Source organism: Eurosta solidaginis, chromosome 3, assembly GCF_040869045.1.
Source record: "Eurosta solidaginis isolate ZX-2024a chromosome 3, ASM4086904v1, whole genome shotgun sequence".
Classification (NCBI taxonomy): domain Eukaryota; kingdom Metazoa; phylum Arthropoda; class Insecta; order Diptera; family Tephritidae; genus Eurosta; species Eurosta solidaginis.
This window is the reverse complement of record NC_090321.1, coordinates 3,955,423-3,981,392: the sequence shown is the minus strand read 5'-3', so window position 1 is coordinate 3,981,392 and position 25,970 is coordinate 3,955,423. Positions and strand designations below refer to the sequence as shown.

At 34.4% G+C, this 25,970-nt stretch overlaps 1 protein-coding gene across 5 annotated transcripts in view; it reads right to left on the bottom strand.

The window, feature by feature from the left end:
* Positions 1-1,061: 1,061 nt before the first annotated feature.
* LOC137243134 (putative fatty acyl-CoA reductase CG8303) overlaps positions 1,062-25,970 on the bottom strand; it is a 51,555-nt gene continuing 26,646 nt past the window's right edge. For all 5 annotated transcript variants that reach the window (XM_067770453.1, XM_067770448.1, XM_067770451.1 and 2 more), the window contains exons 3-7: positions 18,400-18,797; positions 6,077-6,581; positions 4,151-4,592; positions 3,608-3,865; positions 1,062-3,529 (exon numbers count right to left, since the gene is read on the bottom strand). In XM_067770453.1, coding sequence (XP_067626554.1) covers positions 3,397-3,529; positions 3,608-3,865; positions 4,151-4,592; positions 6,077-6,581; positions 18,400-18,666 — 1,605 coding nt within the window. In that variant the 5' untranslated portion in view covers positions 18,667-18,797 and the 3' untranslated portion in view covers positions 1,062-3,396. The remainder of the gene's footprint in view (positions 3,530-3,607; positions 3,866-4,150; positions 4,593-6,076; positions 6,582-18,399; positions 18,798-25,970) is intronic.

Below are 25,970 nucleotides of genomic sequence, written 5' to 3'. Positions count from 1 at the left end.
ACACCTGTAGATAATGGCGATGTAGGTAGGGGTTTTAAGCTGACAGTACCTTAAATAATATGCTATATGCAGACAAATCTTCAAATATCATAACCCTCTCCTGCTAGTGATTGATCAAAGGCAGGAGCTGAATGAAGCAATCACTGGTCAACATCCATTCGCAGCAATCAACAGAGTAGTTCAGTTTCATTGTCCACATTAAACGCATTGCACTAAACGCCGAGCACTGCGCCAATCAACTACAAAACCAACTTTCTGGGTTGAGATTTGGTTAGATTACCTTTAGTACAAGAACAGCCTCGTCATGGTCCATGCTTCTGCCCCATATAACAGGACGTGTACGATAAGTGACTTGTAGAGTATGATTTTCGTTCGCCGAGAGAGGACTTTGCTTTTCAATTGCCTACCTAGTCCAAAGTAGCATTTATTGGTAAGATTGATTCTTCGCTGGATTTCTGTGCTGATGTTGTTGCTAGTGTTGATGCTGGTTCCCAAATAAACGAAATCTTTTACTATTTTGAAATTATGGCTGCCAACAGTAGCGTGGTTGCCAAGGCGCGTATGCGCTGACTCTTTGCTCGATGACAGCAGGTACTTGGTTTTGTCCTCATTCACCATCAAAACCATCTTTACCGCTTCTTTTTCCAGTTTGGAGTAAGCAGAACTAACAGCGAGGGTGTTTAGGCCGATGATATCAATGTCATCAGTATATGCCAGTAATTGCACGCTTTTATAGTATATTGTTCCAGTGCGGTTAAGTTCTGCACTTGTAATAACATTCGTTAAATAGTCGAACACTCCATGTTAGCAAAAATATCCATATCTTACAATTTTTGTAATATATGGCTGAGAAATTAAAGACTAACGTAATTTCTCCAAAATATCTGTCAGAATTGCTGAAGTAGTTGTAATTATAAGTGATATCGATTTCATATTTATTGCCGAGCTTAGGTTGCAATTCTTATGAGAAAAGTGCTCTCTATTTGGTCTGTCCATAATTAAGAATTTTTATTAAATGTTAAATTGCACGTTATATGTACATACATACTTATACGTAGGTACGTTTTTTTTTTTTATTTCTATACTTAAATCACTAAAGTTATAACATAATTTTCTACTTACGAGGATACTCGTACTTGCGAATAAATGTCAAATTAATCTATAAATTACTTTTTATTATTTTTATTATCTATTTTTTAGCTTCGTAATTTTTATTATTTACCTTTGTAAATACCTGTTTTTTAACTTTTAGACAAAAATTTCTAGTTATTATTATAAATTATTATTTTTTTTTTTTTTTATAGATGGGGGAGTGTTATTTGTCTGTTTTCTTTACATTTTTAAATTATGTCTAGTTTCTAATATTTAAATGAAAAAAATCTAATTTCTCAAACAAAGCGAATTTATACCAGGGACCGCAAAAATCAGCAATAATAATTCCTTTTCAAGTTAAAAATTCTGTGTAATCGTCACATTGAAATTTCAAGTAATTGCTCTAAAAAGGAGTTTACTGACTGGTTTTATCCATCTGGCTTTGAAGAGATTTACAATGTATAATCGAACAAACTGTCACCTTGTTCGTCCCGATGTCACGTTGTTTAAATATATTTGTGAGATTTGCTTATTTGATTTTAATTAGATAATTATTTTTAATTTTTAGTTTTTTGATCGGATTTTGTTTTGAGTCAATTGCACTGCTAAAGAAATAAAACTCAAATATAATTAATATTTCTGATTAATGAATGAATGAATTATCCATAAAAACCTAAAAACGGGTTACAAAACTCTTATAATTGGAAATTTGTATTAAAATTAATATATTTCAAAAAGGTATGCAGGCGAGCTTCATAAACCATTACTATTTTTTTATGAATGTGGGGGTAAACAATGTGATTATATATTATTTTTGATAAAAAAAAACTATCACGGAAAACAAATTTTAGTTTCCGTGCCTTGAATTAAAAAAATTTAACTCTATACAATTTTTAATTTTGATATTAAAATGTTTCTGATTAGAAAAAAAAAAAACTAAAAAACTAAGAATGTTTAGAGTTAAATAAAATCGCACTACAAATAAATGTTTAGTTAAATTAAATAAATAACTATTGTATTTGATAAAAGGAATGCAAGAATAAAACAATTTTGAAAAAGAATAAAAAATTGGAAATAAAAAATTAAACATGAGGTGGATAAATCAAAATCAGAATAAGTTTTTAATATTGAAAAAAAATTTAAATATTTTTTTTCTTTTAATAAAATTAAAACTTAAAAACAATGCCATCTAATTATGAATTAAAAAAAATAAAGTTGCTATAATAACTTCTGTTTAATCAAATAAAAAATAAAATTAGTTTTTGAATTAGGCAAAAAATTTTAAATTTAATTAAAAGTCTAATTCCTTCAGGCATTTTTTTTAAATTGTGTTTTCCGATTTTTGGAAGCCTTTAATATTTTGCACTGAAAATATAAAAAATCATTGTTCGCGGTCCCTGCTGTAAACAAAAAAGTCTAAGAATTAGATTAATAGAAAAATAGTTTTTGTTTTTTCAACTTCATAAATAATTAAATATATTTATATTTGTTTTACAAACAATATTTAATAAACATATTCTCTTTGGAAACTTTTAAATTTGGTTTTGCGAAATCCAGTTTAACACCATATTAGATAAAACTATTTTTTCCAAAATATTAAGTTATGCTTCCCTATATTGAATAAGAATATTTTTTGAAAAACATGTAAATAAATTGTTTAATATTATAACTTTTAATTGTTATAATTTTTTTAGAATACATATTGCTTTTAAAATAAAATAAAAAACAAATTGTACTGAAATAAAGCCGATATAAAAATTGTTTCAACTTTTTAAAAGAGTAGGCCAACGTTAAGTTCTTAGAGAAATTTACAAGAAAATGAGTCATAATTTTTTTAAAAGTTTTGTTTTAATTTAAATTTTATTAAAAATGTTTTGTTTTTAAAAAGCTATTGTTAAGCAAACTTAAAATAGGAAAAGATTTGTTTTTATATATTTTATACAGTTTTTTGCTTTATTTTTCTTTTTCTTTGTATCATTTGCTTTATTTTTCTTTTTTTTTTTCTATAACTTACTCTTTTATTTGTAATAGTTAAATTAGTTAAAATGCTACTGAAAATTCGCCAAAATAAAAATTAAATATTTTGTTATTTACTCATTGCTCTTTTAAATATTAAATATTTTAATAAATTTAATTTGTTAACTTTTTTGTTAGATATTTTCTTTTATCACTATTCTTAAAACTTAGTTAGAAACTAAAAAGAGCGTGCTGTGGAATAAAGTGAAAAAAGACTTTAGCAGCAGCAACAGCTATACAAAATTCACGCTGTCAACAAATTTTCTCTCTCAATCTGCCACTCGGCTTTTATAACCACACGAGAAAGCCCCATATAGCTAGCGCCAAAGTTAGTCCTATGGGCACACCAAAGATCAATGCGCAAACGCCAAAGATAGCTATGAATAGAACGGCAAAGCCAACATAGTGTATAACATTGAACCTGCGATTGAAGAGAGAATAAGAAATATTTCAATAAATAAATATATAAGAAACTTAAAAAAATGAATGTACTACTAACACTCTCCAATACATGCGGTGCCACGCTGTGGTCTCTGCTGCTTCCTTAAAGTAGAAACGTCGTACACCGATCAAACAACGATCAATAAATTCAGACCAATCGCAAAGACTAGAATCGAAATTATAACGTTTTTTATCACTCTCGTGCATAATAGACATAATACGTAAAGCATTTTTAAATGAATAACGAAAATCTTTATCCATAAAGTATTCAAAAGCTTTGGTGCCCTTCTGAAATACGCGCATATAATCTAAGGCACTGTAAATACAGAAGAATAAGAATAAAAAAGTTAGTTTAAAATTTACACAAGTTTTTCGAAATCTCAAATCTATAACAGTGATGTCCTTATTTAGATTCAATTCAGTTATAAATTGAATAAAGGAGCATAGGAAGTACTTCCAGCGCTAAGCGATGTGCTTTGCCCTTGATTAGAAGCTATTTTGTGTTATGCCTTATGGCACACCAATGCTGACTACTATGAAATGTGTCTTTGTTGGTATGGCCACCACTGTTTAAGCCACTCATTTCTCTTCATGTACTCACGTATGATGCGGCATTCCAATGCCAAATAGTTTCTCTGGTATAGAATACGCCAGCGCAGGTATTATGTGAAATAAATAAAAGAATAAATTATAACGCCAACCATTGCGTAGTTTTGTCGCTGGTTTCCATACGAAATTATTGGGCGGATGGCGATAAACGCTATCATTCATAATCACACAAAATTCTTTTAAGGTTAACGGATTCACCTCACCCGATGTACAATGTATCACCTCGGGTTGTTCGACGTGATGTGTGCCGACATACCAGCCCATCACTAATGAAGAATTAATCACAAAATCGCAAGGTATGATATCGATAATGGCTGAGGCACGTCCAGACATTGTGCGGAAAATGCCTTTGACGAAGCCCGCCAAGTAGCCAAGATGTCCAGAATTGGCATTGCCGACCCAGCCTTTCATCGGATGCTCCAAGGTACCGTAAACTGTGGAATAGGAAAGGAGAAAGTTTAGGTTAAATTTTGGTTTAGATATTTCATTTATTATCTCGTATAAAAATTTAATTACTCAAGCTAATTAAAAGTATCCCAATAGAATATCAGACTTCTGTAAAAATTATCTGCTCCTTATAAATCCTTTGTGGCTACCAACGGATTGAAATATAGTCATCTATAACCCTAGAATCCAGCATTAAGAGATACACTAAACTTTTTCACTGTCTTGTTGTCAAAGAATTCGTAAGCAACAACAGGTATGGCTAGGAAATGTTCAACACTTTCTATCTTCTCCTCATTCCTACAGCTTCTATATAAGATATACGAATGGTTCGCACGTGGTAAGAGGAGAAGCGATGTGTACCCCCAGCACAGAACATACCCACGGCAGGTATGCCTATGTCGCGAGAGGGGACTAAAACACCGAAATAAATAAAGGGGTGTTTAGTGCAACCCTTTCAAAGGGTAGACAGTGCAATTTATAGCTTCTCCAACCAAATTGTCAACCTCACCTACCCGTGGCGAGTCCTCTTTCTTAAGCAGACGCCGAGTGTCTTTAGCGCGACAACAACAACAAAAAGCAGTGATGTGCCTTTAACCTCAGTCAGTTCGGTGACTTTCCTCATTAGCTGATCTGCAATACAGTCCGCGGCACGCCACTGTGATCCTGGATCCACATCACTATTGTGGTGCACATTTAGTGACTGCAATCTATTGCAAACTTTGAGGAAGAGCTTCGGCCTAGAAGAGAGGACTCCCGTTTTATAGGTTACAAAAAAAAAAAAAAAAACAACGAAAGAAGATGGAATATTCGGGGGGTTCAAGGGCTTGTGTAGCGCAATATATAGCTTCTCCAACCCAATTGTCAACCCGTTTCACTAACAGACGAGGCTCTGGCGACCCCAAGCTACTCATGGAACTTGGGGGTGGGGAGTGAGAGATGGCCTGAAGGTTTAATGTGGCCATATAAATCGTTCCCGAGATGGTCGGGCTAGTACCATAATGGTGCTGTGTTACCGGAGCGTACCGGATCTGTATCCGGCAAAGGACCATGACATCGATAACACTCCCCAAAGCATTCGGGGAATAACCTTATCGCTACAACAACAAGAACAACATGGAATATTCGGGGAAAAAGGTTTCCGGAAAATTTATGCTCCATCGCGTGGTGAGCTGTACGAATATAAGCCCAAAGGATTCGCTCGCTAAGTTATATAATGCGAGTGGGTCCGTTTTAGAAATTTATCATACTAAAAAATCTTTGCAAAATTACAAAAAAAACCGATAAAATAAAAAGTTAATGAGGAAAAGTTTTGTGAGGACAAAAGCCAAAAGCCACTTTTTTGCTGGTTTAGAGTTCACCTATTTCGCCATATTAAATATTAAAATTTTTTATTTCAAGCCAAGTTAATAACAGGGAAATAACAACTCCAACAACAAATCACGCCAATTTATATGGAATGCTTTCAACTCACCAATCGATGGCCGCACAATAGCCGCTGGCAATCCAGACATCTCTGCCATAAGCAAATTCTCTGATAAATTCTTTGTAAACGTATATGTATTAGGGTGATCGCGTATAATTGCTTTGCATTTCTCATCTGTAAAATCTTCCCATTGGGCATCATCTTCAGCCATTTTCATCATATCATATGGGTCGAATTGTGACTTGTAAACTTCTTCGATAATCAAACCACGATTATTGCTATTACAAAACGCAGTCGAAAGATAAATGTAAGAGGAGAGATTTCTCAATTTCTTCGCCAATTCAATGGTGCGCATTGTGCCAGTCAAATTAGTTTTGATTGCTGTACGCAAAGGTGAGCTGAATTTAATTGTCGCAGCGCTATGATAGATGACATTAACCTTTTCGATGAGCTCGTTCAGCAATGCTTCGCTAAAACCGAAATTCACCTCGCTCAACTCACCAACTACGGGTACCACTTTGGAGAGCGCTTTCTCATCGTATTTCTGAAAGATCTGTGGGGAGAGAGAATTATGTATGTGAAAGGTTTAAATATTGTGCTGTTAAAGTTTGTAGTTATTGTAACGAATTTGCTTGTAAATCCTCTTATTTGCAATCCTCTGCTAAGTTCGAATCACTAAATTTGCAACGAATAGCTTGATTAATAACCACACTGATTGATAGCTCAATGAAACTCTACTATTCAAAATAACACTGCTATTGCTCGCTAGATATCGTCTTAATCAAACTGCTTGACAACTCAAATCAAACTGAATTACTTCTTACTCGCCTGCATCGCTTTTATAGTTTACGCTGCATACTTCTAGGCTCTTCGATTTCCAGAAGTTACTAGTTGTTTCGGCTACAAAATCGCCAGCCACAACTACGTGCACAAATTATTGCTCTCTCTTGTGACAACTCAGATAAGGTATATGCATGTGTTTGTAGTTTACAGTCTCCCGCACACACATAAGCGTACAAGTAAATTCATCGGTGTGTGACATCTCATCTCTCGCTGCCTTGTATGTAAATGTTGCTCGTCGGAATGTGTACATAAGTGTAGACGCAATTATTGATTCGTTTATGTAGATACATAATGATTGAATTATTGATGTGCATTCACGTCACTGCTTAGATCGGCTTAGAGCTGGCAGCACTCCTTAGTTTTGCTAATATTCGTAACATTATTTATAAAAAGTGAACTTAAGAAAATGTAATATATAACGTATATTGCATTCCTACTTCAAACTGTGTAGTTCTCAACTGGTTTATAGTTTTATTTTACGAAAAACTCTTCAATAATATTCTTTCAATAAATTTGTTTAGATTTAAATATTTCTTTCAACATGTAGGTTGCTCTTTCGTTGTTGCCTATTTCTGGAAAGGTTATCGAAAGTAAAGTTTATTGCTGCTAATTAGAGAAACTGACAGCTTTTCATTCCGGTGGAGATACCGCAACTAAAAATAATACTGGGTACCGTACTAGCATCTCTTTATACTCAGTTGAGCAGAGCTCACAGAGTATATTAACTTTGATTGCATAACGGTTGGTTGTACAGGTATAAAGGAATCGAGATAGATATAGACTTCCATATATCAAAATCATCAGTAAAGAAAAAAAATTCGATTGAGCCATATCCGTCCGTCCGTCCGTCCGTCCGTCTGTCCGTTAACACGGTAACTTGAGTAAATTTTGAGGTATCTTGATGAAATTTGGTATGTAGGTTCCTGGGCACTCATCTCAGATCGCTGTTTAAAATTAACGATATCGGACAATAACCACGCCCACTTTTTCGATATCGAAAATTTCGAAAAATCGAAAAAGTGCGATAATTCATTACCAAATATGCATTAAGCGATGAAACTTGGTGGGTGAGTTGAGCTTATGACGCAGAATAGAAAACTAGTAAAATTTTGGACAATGGGCGTGGCAGCGCCCACTTTTAAATGAAGGTAATTTAGAAGTTTTGCAAGCTGTAATTTGGCAGTCGTTGAAGATATCATGATGAAATTTGTCAGGAACGTTACTCTTATTACTTTATGTCTGCTTAATAAAAATTAGCAAAATCGGAATACGACCACGCCCACTTTTAAAAAAAAAATTTTTTTTAATTCAAATTTTATAAGAAAAGTTAATATCTTTACAGCATATAAGTAAATTATGCCAACATTCAACTCCAGTAATGATATGGTGCAACAAAATACAAAAATAAAAGAAAATTTCAAAATGGGCGTGGCTCCACCCTTTTTCATTTAATTTGTCTAGGATACTTTTAATGCCATAAGTCGAACAAAAATTAACCAATCCTTGTGAAATTTGGCTTAGCTTCTAGAACGATAACCGTTTTCTATGAAAAAGGGCGGAATCGGTTGAAGCCACGCCCAGCTTTTATACATAGTCGACCGTCTGTCCTTCCGCTCGGCCGTTAACACGATAACTTGAGCAAAAATCGATATATCTTTATTAAACTCAGTTCGGGTACTTATCTGAACTCACTTTGTATTGGTGTAAAAAATGGCCGAAATCCGACTATGACCACGCCCACTTTTTCGATATCGAAAATTACGAAAAATGAAAAAAATGCCATAATTATATACCAAATACGAAAAAAAGGATGAAACATGGTAATTGTATTGGTCTATTGACGCAAAATATAACTTTAGAAAAAAACTTGGTAAAATGGGTGTGACACCTACCATATTAAGTAGAAGAAAATGAAAAAGTTTTGCAGGGCGAAATCAAAAGCCCTTGGAATCTTGGAAGGAATACTGTTCGTGGTATGACATATATAAATAAATTAGCGGTACCCGACAGAAAATCTTCTGGTTCACCCTGGTCCACATTTTGGTCGATATCTCGAAAACGCCTTCACATATACAACTAAGGGCCACTCCCTTTTAAAACCCTCATTAATACCTTTAATTTGATACCCATATCGTACAAACACATTCTAGAGTCACCCCTGGTCCACGTTTATGGCGATATCTCGAAAAGGCGTCCACATATAGAACTAAGGCCCACTCCTTTTTAAAATACTCATTAACACCTTTCATGTGATACCCATATCGTACAAATAAATTCTAGAGTCACCCCTGGTCCACCTTTATGTCGATTTCTCGAAAAGGCGTCCACCTATAGAACTAAGGCCCACGCCTTTTTAAAATACTCATTAACACATTTCATTTGATACCCATATCATACAAAAAAATTCTAGAGTCACCCCTGGCCCACCTTTATGGCGATATCTCGAAAAGGCATCCACCTATAGAACTAAGGCCCAATCCCTTTTAAAATACTCTTTAACACCTTTCATTTGATACCCATATCGTACAAACAAATTCTAGAGTCACCCCTGGTCCACCTTTATGGCGATGTCTCGAAAACGCGTCCACCTATAGAACTAAGGCCCACACCCTTTTAAAATACTCATTAACACCTTTCATTTGATACCCATATCGTACACAAAAACTCTAGAGTCACCCCTGGCACACCTTTATGGCGATATTTCGAAAAGGCATCCACCTATAGAACTAAGGCCCACTCCCTTTTAAAATACTCATTAACACCTGTCATTTGATACCCATATCGTACAAACAAATTCTAGAGTCACCCCTGGTCTACCTTTATGGAGATATCTCGAAAAGGCGTCCACCTATAGAACTAAGACCCACGCCCTTTTAAAATACTCATTAACACCTTTCATATGATACCCATATCGTACACACAAATTCTAGTGTCACCCCTGGTCCACTTTTATGGCGATATCTCGAAAAGGCGTCCACCTATAGAACTAAGGCCCACGCCCTTTTAAAATACTCATTAATGACTTTCATTTGATACCCATATCGTACAAACAAATTCTAGAGTCACCCCTGGTCTACCTTTATGGAGATATCTCGAAAAGGCGTCCACCTATAGAACTAAGACCCACGCCATTTTAAAATACTCATTAACACCTTTCATTTGATACCCATATCGTACAAACAAATTCTAGTGTCACCCCTGGTCCACCTTTATGGCGATATCTCGAAAAGGCGTCCACCTATAGAACTAAGACCCGCGCCCTTTTAAAATACTCATTAACGACTTTCATTTGATACCCATATCGTACAAACAAATTCTAGTGTCACCCCTGGTCCACCTTTATGGCGATATCTCGAAAAGGCGTCCACCTATAGAACTAAGACCCACGCCCTTTTAAAATACTCATTAACGACTTTCATTTGATATCCATATCGTACAAACAAATTCTAGTGTCACCCCTGGTCCACTTTTATGGCGATATCTCGAAAAGGCGTCCACCTATAGAACTAAGACCCACGCCCTTTTAAAATACTCATTAACGACTTTCATTTGATACCCATATCGTACAAACAAATTCTAGTGTCACCCCTGGTCCACCTTTATGGCGATATCTCGAAAAGGCGTCCACCTATAGAACTAAGACCCACGCCTTTTTAAAATACTCATTAACACCTTTCATTTGATACCCATATTGTACAAGCAAATTCTAGAGTCAACCCAGGTCCACTTTTATAACGATATTCCGAAAAGGCGTCGACCTATGGAACTAAGGCCCACTCCCTTCTAAAATACTCATTAACACCTTTCATTTGATACCCATATAGTACAAACAAATTCTAGAGTCACCCCTGGTCCACGTTTATGGCGATATCTCGAAAAGGCGTCCACGTATAGAACTAAGACCCACGCCCTTTTAAAATACTCATTAACACATTTCATTTGATACCCATATCGTACAAACAAATTCTCGAGTCAGGCCTGGTCCACCTTTATGGCGATATCCCTAAATGGCGTCCATCTATAGATCTATGGCCCGCTTCTTCTTAAAATACTCTTTAATACCTTCCATTTGATACACATGTCATACAAACAAATTCCAGGGTTACCCTAGGTTCCTTTTACAACATGGTGATTTCCCTTACTTTGTCTCCACAGCTCTCAACTGAGTATGTAATGTTCGGTTACACCCGAACTTAGCCTTCCTTACTTGTTTTTCTTTAAAGACGAAAGGCTGAGACAAATCAGAAACTATTTTTAGATGAGTTTTTAGAGTAGGGAATGTGAAGAGCTGGTGCATGTAAGACAGAAACACTCTTCATCTGGTGTGTTATGATTCTGTATATTACAGTAACCCACACGTCGGAAAAATGAAAATGCAGTTGTGTTAGTGAGAGTGCGATGACCGCACATCACTTAATACATCGTTTTGCGTAATGCATTCGCTTATTAGCAAGCAACAAGACGAGATCGTTCGTTATTTTTTAATGCGCACAATGGCAAGCAAAAGGCTTATACAATAAAATACATTGTATTTGCCCAAAAGGGTTGGCCAAAATAAAATATTTTTCGCTTGTGCGCATTGAAAAAACTCTTACAAACGATCTTTGCTAACAACATTCGTCAACATTGCGATCGATGTATACAATCGATGTTACTGCGCCAAATGCTCAGCGACTAGTAAACTAAAGAGAATAAGAATACGTGTGAATTGAAGGTGAACAATTGTTTTACTATTTGCCGACGTCTGCAGTAACCGGGCCAAAATCGTACCAGAGTATGGCAACGTATTTCTTGAGGCCAGTTATGTTCTTCCTCGGCTTTACTTCAAGTATATGTCGCTTGCGGGGACAGTCCACCATAAAATTCCCAGGTAATAAGACGGCATTGTGGTGTCATATGGAGGCTCCACGTGACAGTACTGGTGCTTGAGCTTAGACAGGTTTGAAAGGTAATCTCTCTCGTTTCTTTGTTCCTGATCCTATTTATAATAAATATTTGAAAGTTTGCAGGCGTAGATGTTTGTCTATAAATCTGAGTATACTTCACCTAGCCCAAGCTATTTGGTATATTGTTAGTATGGATCCACGTCTAAGCAATTTTGAAAAAATTGACAGTGCCACCTACTTTCAGCTGGGAAAGAGCGGTGGCATTGTCTCTAAAGAAGTGTATGAAATTTTGGAAATGTGGGCGGACCCAACCCGTTTACTAGGGTCATTTACGCTAAATGGTTACAATGGGAACTACGAAGGCAGATGCATTTTTTCAAGGATACAGGCCGAAATGAACTACGAGGGCTCGCCCAAGCCCTGCCGAAGGGCGACCGCATTTAAAAATAACTTCTGAAGTAGTTTTTTTTTTTTTTTTGTTAGATGTCTTGCACATGACTGCATCCTAGCACCTTCTCTATGGTAAGCCAACACAATATTACCTCGATACCCTAAGCACCGCCAAATTTTATGTCTTATTTACCATTACTTTAATTGTCACTGACCCAGTTTTTGATGTCAAGTTGACATGAACAGTGAAAGCTCAAATAATAAGCATATCAAAATATATATCATTCAAAAAGACAAAAAATTGCTATAAAATAGCTTTCCCGTTTCAGTATACTTTCGTGCTTTATTAGTTAGGGATGCTACGAATGTTAGTTTAGCGGAACAAGTGAAACCGACATCGTAAGTTGAGATATGGTATAGGATACACTTATTTACATAGATAAACCTAAGAAGGATGTTCAGTATAATATGTGATGCAAATAGTTTCTTAAATCAGAGGTTACCCTGCAAAAATCGTTGGATCATGTGGTCCACTGGAGTACTTCATTATACTCCACAGTAATGCAGCAATGGACCAACTCATGTTTCTACACGATCATATTCTAAGCCGATCATTGCTCGTTTTTAACGATTGTAATCACTACACGATGTTTATTGGACTGTGGGTACTCCATGTATTACTCTGATGTAATGCGGAGCTGGAGTATATGGTCCAGTCCTAGGACATCGCAATGTTAATTGGACCATATTTTTTGTATGAATTGTGGTTAATTTTGGAGCACTCGGTTGGTCCTTAGCGAGTACTCCATACATGCATGCATGGAGTATTCGCGATTTTTGCAGGGTAATATCAGAGTTCAGATAATGTTTGAAATTAAATTTTTTTTTTACAAATTATTCTTTCGAATTTTTTGTTCTTATTATTCCCAAATATTTGAAATGTATTGAAATATTTTTACAGCTGGAGTACAGGTTCAACTACTATCACAAATAAGAAAAAGTAAAAATTTGAAAGCACGGGAATTTGTTCTCAAATGTTTGAGATTTTTTTATTTATCTTTTCATTTTTAGTACGAGTTAACATTTGTTTTCATTCTCCAAAGAGTTTGTTGCTTCATTGCTCATACAGAAAAATTTTTTACACGATTTTTGTGTGGACTAGTGTTTGGAATGGGCAGAATTTCGCATACTGACAAAACAAAATTAGTGCAATACAATGCAGACACAAACTTGTCCAAGTGTCTTCGTTGTGAAAAAGAATTAAAAGTACATCTCTTGGGAAACACTTAAATACCATTATGAAGCAGTTCATAAACATAATTTTCGTATGAATTACATCGAAACAGATCTGGTAAAAAGGCAACAATTAACGAAGGCATATAGCGATACCTACTGTTTAACTGTAAATTCAAAAAATATTACTGAGAATTTAAGCTTGTGCGCTACTAAAATAAAAACCCAATTAAGACATATTTTAAAAGATAGAACTATAAGTCTTGAAATAAATGTGGCAAGCCGATTGGGTAAGAGCATATTAGGAATAAACGTTCAATACATAAAAGATTATAAAATTATGATCCATACAATCGGTACGACTCAATTACGACTAAGGCATAGCTCAAGTTTCATCAAGGATGAAATATCAGAATGCTTAGATAGTTAAGGAATATCCCTAAAACAAATATATTCCACAACCACTGACAACGGATCCAACATGATAAAGCCATCCAAACTCTTGCTTCGCGATGTAGAAGAAATGCAAAATGAGTTCGTGGACTATGCTTTAGATATAGAAGACGAATACTATACAATGCCAATGATTAATGAGAGGATATAATCTCTATTGCCAGTTGTAAGATACGCTGCACACGCGATTCAGTTGGCAGCACCTGACTTTTTTAAAACTGTGCATAAGGACTTCGAGGCTTGCAAGTCAGTTATAAAGAAACTAAGATCAAGACGAGTATAACGATGTCACCAATTGATACAATAATGCGGTGGAACTCTACATTTGATATGATGGAAGCTTTATTAAATTTAAAAGACTATTTAAATACAAATGATAACGAAATTGAGTTCGATGTTGAGATTAATTGGCATTTTATAGGAAATTTTGTTACTGCATTTAATACAACGTCAAAATGCTGTAAACGTCTTCAGACGGAGCAATATATTTTCGGCGATTTCTACCGGGACTGGCTGGTATGCGACGTAAAATTGAAAAAGAACGTGGAAAATTTAATCGAACTTTAAATACAAATTTTCAGGCACATATATTGAAGACTTATGCAAATACAATATCAGTTAACACCTTTTCTAATGAAGCATGCAGTGACACAGCTTCTAGCTTTGTAAATATACAGCCGTATGGAGATTTAGAGGAAGAATATAATCTACAAAAAGTGATACAATACCAACATACATAACCATTCGGCAGAAACTGTAGAAGTTGCTTCATCATGAGAGGACTCCATTTCATACCAATATTCTCGAATACTGGAACGAATCTGCGGCGGATAGGGACAATCGTGCATTAGTGGAGATAGCATTGGCAGTTTCTTCTAGTCAGGTGTCTGTTGAGAGAGCCTTCAGTGCTTTACCAACTATCCCTATAACACAAAGAGCAAATCTAGGTGGCGACTCAATCAACAGTCTCTTACTGGTCATCTTGTCCAATTTTAAACAAATTATAGATATGAATATGTCTTCATAATTATTATCCTTCACAACTAATTATAGCGGTTATAAATAAAGTCGGGTGACGAAACCAAAATTCGGCCGAACTATATTGTGTACATTTTCTTCCCCTTTATTACTTAAAAACGAGGAAAAGTGTTTCTTACATAGCTCACAGGTATGGAACTTGTCATCTAATCGCATATAGGAACAGTTTAAGATCACTTTGTGCAGCTGTGTGATATCGTGACAAGGCGCGAACCGACGAAGTACTTGTCGGCAAGCCTCTATCCCAATACAAATCCAGCACCACAAATGCTCTCATTTACATGGACACTGTGATAAGAGAGTAATATCAGCCTTTGTTTCCATTAGGAAATTAACGATTCCATGGCATCACCATCGCGGCCTTTTCCACTAAGGGCCCGGTAGCTTCATATGCTTGTCATAGCATTTTTACGTTTGTCAAGGTCGTCAAGAAAAGGCGTTCGGCTCATACGAGGTTTTTTCGCTTCGCAATTCATTGCAACGTTTTCAATATTGCAAGTCCAAAATGTAAAGGAGGACTCTGCAATACACGTGTCACTTTATAAAGCAAACCACTTATGCCCATCGTGGTGAACAGTAGGCGAATATTTCGGAGTTGACTCATTGAAGCTCAGCTAAAATCTGAATCTGCACACTTTTAGGTTGTCGTGTCTCAAAAATATCTGCTAAAATAGCTTATAAAAGGTCGGGGGGGGGGGGGGGGAGGGGAGGAATGTTTTCTTAAGAATGTATAAAAAAATCATTCATTTGTATAAATGAAATGGAAGAAGAATATTTGTCAAAATTGTGTAAAGGCATAAATTAATGTAAAAAAAATTGTTTTTTCCGAATTTATAGACTATTTAATTATTCGTCAGTATCAAATGAAAACAAATGTTTGTTTTAAAATTGATTCGCAAGCGGTATAAAAAATGAATTGAGTGAATTTTAATTCTTCTGGTTAAGATGAGCACTAGGACATACGAACCTATGAATAGGAGATAGGTTTAACTGGCCCCTTCGTGATGATCCCACATGAGCCCATAGGTTAGATAAATTACCCGTAACGGCAATTGTTGATAATTGAAGTCGTGCCTGCTTCGATGGATCTAAAATTAATATCATTTGATATGAAGTGGATTTGAATATACTTCACAAAAACGCTAAACTTTTCTAACCCAAAGAACTCTGCTCTGTGTAGTATTCTGTTAAAAGCTTGATTACAATTAGTTGAAATCTAAGTCTAACTCAAAAGTAGCGGAAGATCCGTCCTTTCGATATTAAAGCTTCGTAGCATCTCAATTACAAACTCGTATACGCTATCTTCAGTGTTTCTACATGAACTTGTTTTGATGATTGTTTAACTGCAAATTTTAAATTTACTATGCACGTAATTATATTTAATTTTATTGCTATATTTTTTAAGTATATACTAAGGTGCAAATGTAAAAAGTAATTTGAAGAAAAAAGGATACAAGAAAGTGTATAATAATAAATGCGAATTACAACAATATTACCAAGCTCAAAATCCATACAAAAAGCCTCATTAAAAACAACTAAAATCGGAATTCATGTGTCATTTATTTTACTATGACAAGTTTGCTTGTAATACTCGTATATATTTTGCGTTTATTGCCAATTGCTAGTTTATTGTTTTTTAAGAGTGTTTTACGAGAGCTACGCATGCGCCACATTCAAACTGCGCACAAGTACTTGTACTCGTGAACAAATGTCAGTGACTTTTTGTATTTTATTGTGTGGGTTCTGAGACGGACAAAGGAAGAAAGAAAAATTATAATCAGACCAATTCTAAATATTCTCGCGGAATTTTGTTCTCGTGGACTTTTTTATTCACGCGGAAAAATTCCTCCAATTCTTTTCTCCTAGGGAGAAGAATAATTGGGAAATAGGAATTTCGAATTTTCGAAGTCAGCTGTTTTGTCAATTGAAATTTCGTTGCGCATGCCTTATTTTGTTTAAAAAGTTGAAAAGTTTAATTACTGTTGCGAATTTGTTTGAAATTAAGAAATACGGTATAAACAATGCACATTATTGCATTTCATGTGGTATTCACTGAAATGAGTAATGAATTGGTGCCACAGCAACATCAACAGAGGAGCATAAGAAGAAGACCGGCGGGATAACACAAATCCGTCGGAGTTGCCTGCATTCATTCTGCAAAGCAAATTCATATGCCAAAATCTATTTAAGCCTTCTTAAAAAATCCTTGCGCAATTTCTGGATGGCTGCATCAAATATACGAACAGCTCTTCCGTTGCTTATGATATACTTTTCGACTTAAAATAAAAAATATTGTGGTTGTTGATGTTGTTGTATTAACAGTGAGAATATTGTAGTAGAATGTAAATAAATATTTTATCAAAAATTTGTACAAATAAGTGTTCTTTTTTAAAAGAACCAATTTCCTTTAACTATTTCGATGCATTCCCTTTAATTTAACAAGTGAAAAAACTCCTATGAAATGGCAAAAAAATCTCCTTCTCCCTCACATTCATAATACCTACTTTTCTCCCTTAACCGGTTTCCGCATTCTCCAACATTGTTTAAAATAGGAGGAAAGGGAGAAATGAAAAAACTCACAAAGAATTTTTATTTAAAATTGGGCTGAATATAAACTGGTATTTTATATTATTCTGTGGTTTTTTTCTAAATTTCTTCTCAATTGCTCTGCAGCTATTTATCATACTTCTTGCTCCTCTTTGGTATTTATCTGAGCTTGCTAAATGTCACTTGCCTGGGTGAACGATTTTGGATGGGTGGTTTTTTTAACGTTAAAATAGTCTCGCATTGCAACCAAATTTTCTAATACTCAAACGAAGATGCAAATGTTACATCCGGAGAAGATAACCATAATAGGGCGGGTCGCTCTCCTTCAAAGTCGATTTTCATAAAATCGGATATGCGGACAATTCTTAGCAACTTTCCTTGAAACATTATGAACCTTAAAAAAAAATTTTACCAGTTTTGAATTGCACTTTATTGCACTAAAATTGTGTGATCTAAAAACTTCATACTTGAAAAAAAAATGTCAAAGCAATTTTTTTTACAAGCAACAACAACTAATTGTGTATGTAATTTACTATTTTATTTAAAAATTTGGGAAAAATTAAATAAATTAAATTGAAAAATTGCTTTAATTTAATTGAAATAAATCTTTCATACATTTGAAAGCAATTAGGGCAATCCCCGCTTAATTCATACAAAGTAATTTACTATTGTTAAGCGGGAAGAGCCCTTTTCTACTAGAAGTGGGTCTGAAACTGCACTCCTGTGGTGATAGGTCCAACTATAAACAGACATGACCAAAGCCACAACTTACTAGTATACAGCTTAATCAAAAATTACTAGTGCTGAAAATATTCTTTCCTACAAATATATTTAATTCATTTTCATTCATGACCTCACCAATGATTTCCAAGCTCAAAGTATTATATATTTCTTTCTTGAACCACTTAAGAGAGATGGCGTTCAATGACTCAGTCTTAAGTTATGTCGCAATGTACACTTTACAAAAATTTTACTACTTACCGGTTTCTGCAGCAAACGACTAATACGCTCATTGGGATCAAATTTACGTTTTCCTCTGACTAGTACATAAATAGTGCCAATATCGGGATGTGTATCCAAGAGTGCTTCAATTAGCACTGTTCCCAAAAATCCTGTGCCGCCGGTAATAAAAATATTTTTATGTGCAAAAAATTCCGGTATCGTGCAAATATGTCCCATAATCTTCGGATTATGATCACTTAACGACAATTCCTCAGTGCTACTGTCATGCTCGCCCATGACAGCCATGGCGTAATTGAGATTGGTTGGCGGCGCCAATTTGAATTATTTGATAAACGTTTGGTTAACAAATTAATTTGAATGTCAAGGTGACTATGAGCTCTTAAAAGCGGTCAAGTGACTTTGAACGCAAGATATGACTGAAAATATAAAGTGATAAGATACAAACGATAAATTAGAAGAAGAAGCTTTAAAAATGTTGTACAATAAATGATTAAATTAAAATCAAAATTTGAAGTTTTTTAAAAGGTCTAAAGCTTCCGCATATTTGAGCGATTTGAAAAGGGTAATATAAACATATTTTTTTTTTTTCTAAAATGAAAAATATTTAACAAAATTACAAAAACTGAAAACTTCGCCAACACAAACTGTTTCTTTTTTTCATATGCTAGTGTCTGTATGTTTTGCTTATGAATGCATTGGCTGTATATAAAAGCGATAAAACAACTATTTCGGTACATTTGCACTTGCCCATAAAATCAATGACGATGAAAGCGTCAATGATCACAACGACATCAACTCCAATCATAGGCCTTTGGCTTGTCATGGCTGTTTATCAGCATCGGTGACCTTGTGAGCCTGCATTCGCACCCAAACCTGGCCTTGGGACGTGCGCGTTAACAATTTAGTAGCGCCGGATCAAATATTTTCGTTTTGCTTCTTTATTTTCTTTGTGCTTTTTTTTGATGTTGAAGTTAAGATTTTTTTTACTATTATTATATTTGCTGTAAAATTTTCTTATTTTATTATTATGTTTTATTTTGTTGTAATTTTTTTCTTAAAAATTCTTCTTTTTGATTTTTATAACCAGTTTTTGCGCATAATGTACTAATTTGTTACCGTTATGTGCTGCGTAGAATACATAGTTACTGTCGTGCAATGTGAAGGTTTTTAATGAGAATAATTTAGCTTTGACTTTGACTTTGTTAGAGTTTTATTTCTTTAGAACAAAATGCTGTAGGTCACACATTTTACAAGGCAAGCACGTAAATATTCATAATATTTACTGTTGGTTTTCAACGAACGTCAAAAGATTTCAACAAAACCAATCCAGTCTCGAGATATAGGCCAAAACTTGGACCCGTGAACGCCTAGATAGTATTTTTACATTATGGGTATCAAATTGAAGCTGTTGATGAGTGCTTTAGTACAGGGTAGTTTTAATACCTACTGGTGACTAGGGTCTCGAGATATAGGCCAAAACATGGACCCGGATACCCCTAGAATGTGTGTGTATTATGGATATCAAACGAAAGCTGTTGGTGACAGCTTTAAAGTAATTTTCATTGTGATATTCGATTTAGTCGCATCAACCTGACAAAACCGAAAATAAAGCCGAAATAAAGAAATGAATTAATAATACCCACATACCTATTTACATACCTCCTATTCGATTTGCCTGAAATTTGGTATATAAATTTGCCTATATTAGTATTTACCATGCCTTTTTCGGCGAAGTAGACTAGAGACGGACTGGGACGGGATTAGGACTAGGACTGGGACTGAGACTGAGACTGCGACTCGGAGTGGGACTGGGACAGAGACTCGGAATGGGAACGGAACAAAATACATACCATGCTCTGGGACTGGCAATAAGACATGAAGAAGAATTAAAAAACTTGAGAGAAGGAGAATGAGAAAGAGATAGAATGAGACGAAGATGGAGATAGATGAAGCGAAAAATACGGAGGGAGGAGTGAATACAAAGATTAGGAAAAAGTGTAGAGGGGCGAGGGCAGAGTTTGACGGAAAAATCTTATTAAAATGTATGCAGATAGACCAAATTTAGGGAAGAACAACGTCTGCCGGGTCTGCTGGTTATGTATATTTTTGTTGGCTTTGAAAAATTAAAAATAAAATTTTTTGTGAACTATTTTTTACATTATTCATTCAGAAAATTAATAAATAATCAATAAATTTATAAAAAATGGCACTGATTGGTTGAAAGAAAAAGTTTGGTAAATCATATAAATTTTTATCAAATTGTACAATAATATGTCCAGGTATCTGCTAAATCGATAAATTCTATCGTCAGATTGAGTTTCCATGTGTCCATGTTTTCACGTTATTTGTATCTATTTCAAGGTCATTTCAAATTGATTTTGAAGGAAATGCGGCTAAAATGTTGATAGTTTAATTGGTATTTTGAAATTATCATTTACTGGTTTAGCTAAAGTATTTATTATGGTTTCGAGATGTATCGTTTTTATGTTTGTTCAAATATATCGACCTAAGCCATTTAAAAAGGTTGCAACTGAAACAAATAATTTTCATTGTCAAAAAAAAGTGTTAATTCAACATTTATTTATTTCTTTTCGCAATTCACAAAGAACTTACGAATTTAAGCCATAATATAGATTCATATGTCTGTTGCAGTATAGTTAGCCGTTTAAAGTCGTTTACGTTTATTGTGGAAAGCAATTAAGCGGGATTAAGTTCATATCTCTTCGGTAAAAAAATTTAGTTTTTTAGTTGCAATCTTATTAACCGGCCTTTTGAGATATGACTTTATGAAAGCTCTCGCTGAGATACGCCCTTTTAAGCAAACTTTTCAGTTACCACCTTTCTTTTAGCATAGATTTATATATACTCAGATAATAATTCAACCACTTTAAAAACAAGTTCAAATTTTTACTCAACCGTCGACAGATTTCACTTCTAATTTTTGCTCTCGCCCCCTTTTAAGCACATAAAAATTTTGCTAAGAAATAAGCTCTTATAAATCAATTAGCACCAAATAAAGTCTCGGCATTTAAATATATTCGACAAGATATTTTCTTAAATTTCATTGGTATTCTTATATTATGTATGTTGCTCTGTCCACCATTTAATATTGTTTGCTCAAGCAATTATAAATCCGCACCGGCTAATGCAAGTTCGTTGCTTTAGTCTTTCGTTAGTGAGGTGATTAGAGAGAATCAACTGTTATTGAAGAAGCATGGAATTTTTATTTAGTATACCTTAGAAATTAGCACCACTTTAAACTACGTAAATATTGACATATTTTTTTTATAGAAAAGTGGGCATGTTAATAATTTGTCCAAAGCACAACGAACTTATTTTGGTATGACTAACAATCCGAAGGGTTTTTGAAAGCAAAAGTTTCAATAGGCGTCTGATTATTGAAATGTGGGCATTTTTTTTAATCGTGTTTAGTTTATTATTGAGTTTGCTTAAGAGTATATGAAAGTTGTACGATACTTTTTGGAGCTAGTATGAATACTTCAAGTTAGTTTTAAGCTTGTATTTTTCTTAAGTGTTCAATCAAGAAAAATCCTAAAAATTACTGAAAAATAATTGCGCTGCAGAAACGCTTCCCTTAATCTAGAAAAATAATTTTCTCAAAAATTGAGATATTGTATAAAAAAATTCAAAAAGTTTATTACGTAACTGTTACGGCCGTGGATTTCTAGTCGAAGTCCACAACTCTACAGTCGAGTACCATTATTCACTGAGTTAACTCATGCATGTAAATATTGTGAGAAATATTCAATCAAGTATTCTTGATTGAAAAAAAAAGAAGAAAAATTTTCTTCAAATTAATGTAAAGTTTTATATAAAAATAGAAATATTTACTGATTACATTGAAATTTTGCTCAATTTAAAAAATAAAATATTTAGAAAATGTTTTTTCTCATTTAAGGTATGTAAGTGTTTTTGTCTGAGTGCATATTTTCGTCGACTAAAAAGAAGCCTTTGACAGCGCAAAAAGAAGCTCCTTGTATGCTGCTATATCTGAATTTAAGTTTCCTGCAAATTTAATAAAGCTTTGCCAAAGTACATTAAGAAACATAACAACCCTCTATAAATATAGAGAAGGACCTCTCAGAGCCATTCTTCATTTATATGACTGGTTTGAACAAACGCGCTGTGAGATCTGCCTTCTCTGGATTAGGTAAAGAAGCAAAAAAAGTGGGTATTGCGGTGAATGAGAAAAAGAGGATGTATTTGCTATCATCCATGAAAGAATCGGCGCAATTGCTCCTTGCAAGTCACACCACTGAGATAAAAATTAGAGCCTTTGAAGGATTTCGTCTACTTGGGAACAAGCATTAACAGCAAACACAATGTCAGCTTAGTAACTGAATGGAGAATAACTCTTGCCAACTCGATTTTTTTAAAACATTGGTTTTGTTTAATACGCTCACTAAAAAAAAAATTCATATTTTTGTATAGACTCCCGAATACGTAAACTTTGCTATACTAAAACCTGAAATGACTTCCCCCCAATGATTTTCTACGCGATTGGATTTGTATAGCCAAATATATGGAGGCACCATATTACAGAAAATACTTTACCAAGCCTTGCTAATTTGATTTGGTCCTATTGAGTGATTGTAGCACATGAATTTTTCCTCCGTAAAGTTATTCGGTATGGCCACTGTCCCTTCTACGCCTAGCTTTATTCGCTGAATTGAATTATATATTTTCTCTGATTCGCTACTTTGTGCCCAATTTGGCTAATTATATGCAATTAGCGTACAATTTTCTTGATAATATTTTTATACGTGCATAACAATATTTATAATTTTCTGCTAGACACTTTGTAGTCTTCATTTTACATACTAGGGTTGTTCTAAAGCTTCGAATCCGATTTCGATGCGTTGTAATTACCGATAATTTTATAATTCGTTTGGAATCGGATTGCGGAGCGGAAAATCATATAGGGCTTACGAAATAGTGTGTTTGGCTTGTCACCTGTAGATACCTAGCAGGAAATGAAGTTAACTACATTTATTATTTAATAAAAGGTAGCCATTTTTGTATGGCAATGGCTGAAAAGTAGTCAGAAGTGGTTATTTCTGCATTACTTGTCAACTAATTCCAGTCTCAAAATAAGTTTGCCTGTTATTATCTGGTGTACATATGTATATATGTTTCTATATAACTGTTATAATAAAAATATAATACTTAAAGCCAACCAAAGATATTTTTTATTCTGCTTAAATGCAATCAGATCTGGGCACAGAAGAAGAAGCATTTATTTACACAATTTTTTTTTTAAACTTATGAAGTTCCAAAAACTGCTGGAATACGGCGTGAAAGGACAAAAGAATTGTTGTATTACATTTTTTTTAATAAATTATTTCATTGCTTAAAACTGTTTCGGTTCGATTTTTTTTACAGCTATGGTGGCAATGGAAACTTTGCATTACTTTCCAATCAATCTATAGCTGACTTTTTAAAGCCAACTAGCGTTCTATCTTTTTTTTAGAAAATGTAAATTTTTTCTGCAGGGTATTTCTCTTTTCATCTTAATATATAAAAAACACATGTCACAAGTTTGAGGCCAATGGACTCCTAAACTACTGAACCGATTTTGAATTTGTTTTGCACCCCGTGTGTAGATTGATCTAACTTGAAATATAGGATAGGTTATATCTCAGTTTATAGTCGCAATATTATTTTATTGCAATTTTTTGATTTGTTTATACGTAATAACAAAATGTTATGTATACGCAGGGCACTCATATTTTCAAGTGGTGCGGATATACTTCCGTGTAATTGCTTGGTGTTTAATTAAACAACCTTCTTATCAATAAAAAAATATTATAGCGAATGATATCAAGTATAGTATATCACCAGGCCCGTCGAGAGGGGGGGGGGGGGAGGGGGTTTCTGAGGGGGCACGAGATTTAGAGGTACTATGACATTTTTTTAATACAGGAGATTCTTTAGTTGTTCCATGTGCAATTTTTAAGCCGAATTTCAAAAGCAACCAAAATCTGCATTTCGTTTTAATATTATAGTGAAGTGTGAAAAATAAAAATCTATATATATATAAAGAGAAAGGCCACAATGTGTGTTAGTTGGTCGCCGGTGTTTGAAGAGATGCGTAGGTCGATTTTGTTCGAACTTTCACACAAGTTGCGTAAACCTCACGCGGTGGTTACTACAGGTACAGGGTCTCGAGATATAGGCCAAAACGTGGGCCAGTGAATGTCTAGACAGTGTTTATACAATATGGATATCAAATGAAAGCTGTTTATGAGTGCTTTGGTACAGAGTAATATATTATCCAGAGACGGACTAGGACTGGGATTAGGACTAGAACTGGGACTGCGACTCGGAGTGGGACTGGGAATGAAACTCGGAGTGGGACTGGGACTGGAATAAAATACATGCCACTCTCTGGGACAGGCAATAAGGGATGCAGAAGAATGAGAAGGAATTGAGAGAAGAGAAAAAAGAGAAGGAGATTGAGAAAGAGATAGAATGAGACGAAGATGGAGATAGATGAAGCGAAAAAGACGGAGGGAGGAGTGAATAAAAGGATTAGGAAAAAGTGAAGAGGGAGGAGGGCAGAGTCAGACGGAAGAAGTTTATTAAAATGTAAGAAGATAGGCCAAATCTAGGGCTGGACAACGTCTGTCGGGTGTTCTAGTTTAGTTAAAAAAATAATTCTAACTAATTTGTTGACTAATTTTTCCACTATAGAGAAGTATAATTAAAAAGCCCTTAAAACTGCGGACTCGAATTTGGTTTACGTTGACAATCATAAGAAAAATTTGTGAGATTAATCACGACAGTATTCTACGCTTATGCTATAATTCGTTTTTTGGTGCCCTAGCATTCAGCGCGATCTATTACATACATACATATGTATATACATGCGTTAGTATTTGTAGGGATTGAGTACTTCCGTAATGGAAGTAAAGTCTATATGGGAAGTATACTCTGAGCACTAAAATAAGGGTTTATGATGGCGGCAGGTGGGTGAGCAGCAAATTTATGGTAGTGGCTTCGATTATCAACAATTTATTTTGTTTGTTAGTTCTATGCCTCTTGTACAAGGCCATAAAATAATTCGATAAATTTATTGCTAAAATTCTCCAAAAATGTTTTTTGTAAAACTCAAATGTCATAAATTTATAAAAGTAGAAAATTAATTCTTAGTTGGACCAGAAATATGTGCCGCTTTTAACCACTCAGGTTGTTTGCATTAATCACTCGTTAACCTTCAGTAATTCTATTCAGCATCTTAGTTTAGAATATCAATATGCAACTCTTGATGAATAAGCAATTTATCACACAGATTTTCAAGTTTAAGTTCATGGGCAATGCCCGCTTGTAAGAATGAAACAAACAAGTTATTCAAGGCCAAAAAAATATATTTAAGTTTAATTATAAAAATGCTCGCTATTCCAATAAGTATCATAAATTAATAAAAGTAATTGATAAGCAAAAAAGTAAGATATTTAAAAAGATAATTATTTTGATAAAAGTTTAGGAAGGCTTTTTATTGTGTCAGTGACATTGCACGGACCAGTTTTAATGAAACATTTGAAAAATGTTTTTTGCAAATTTTTTCG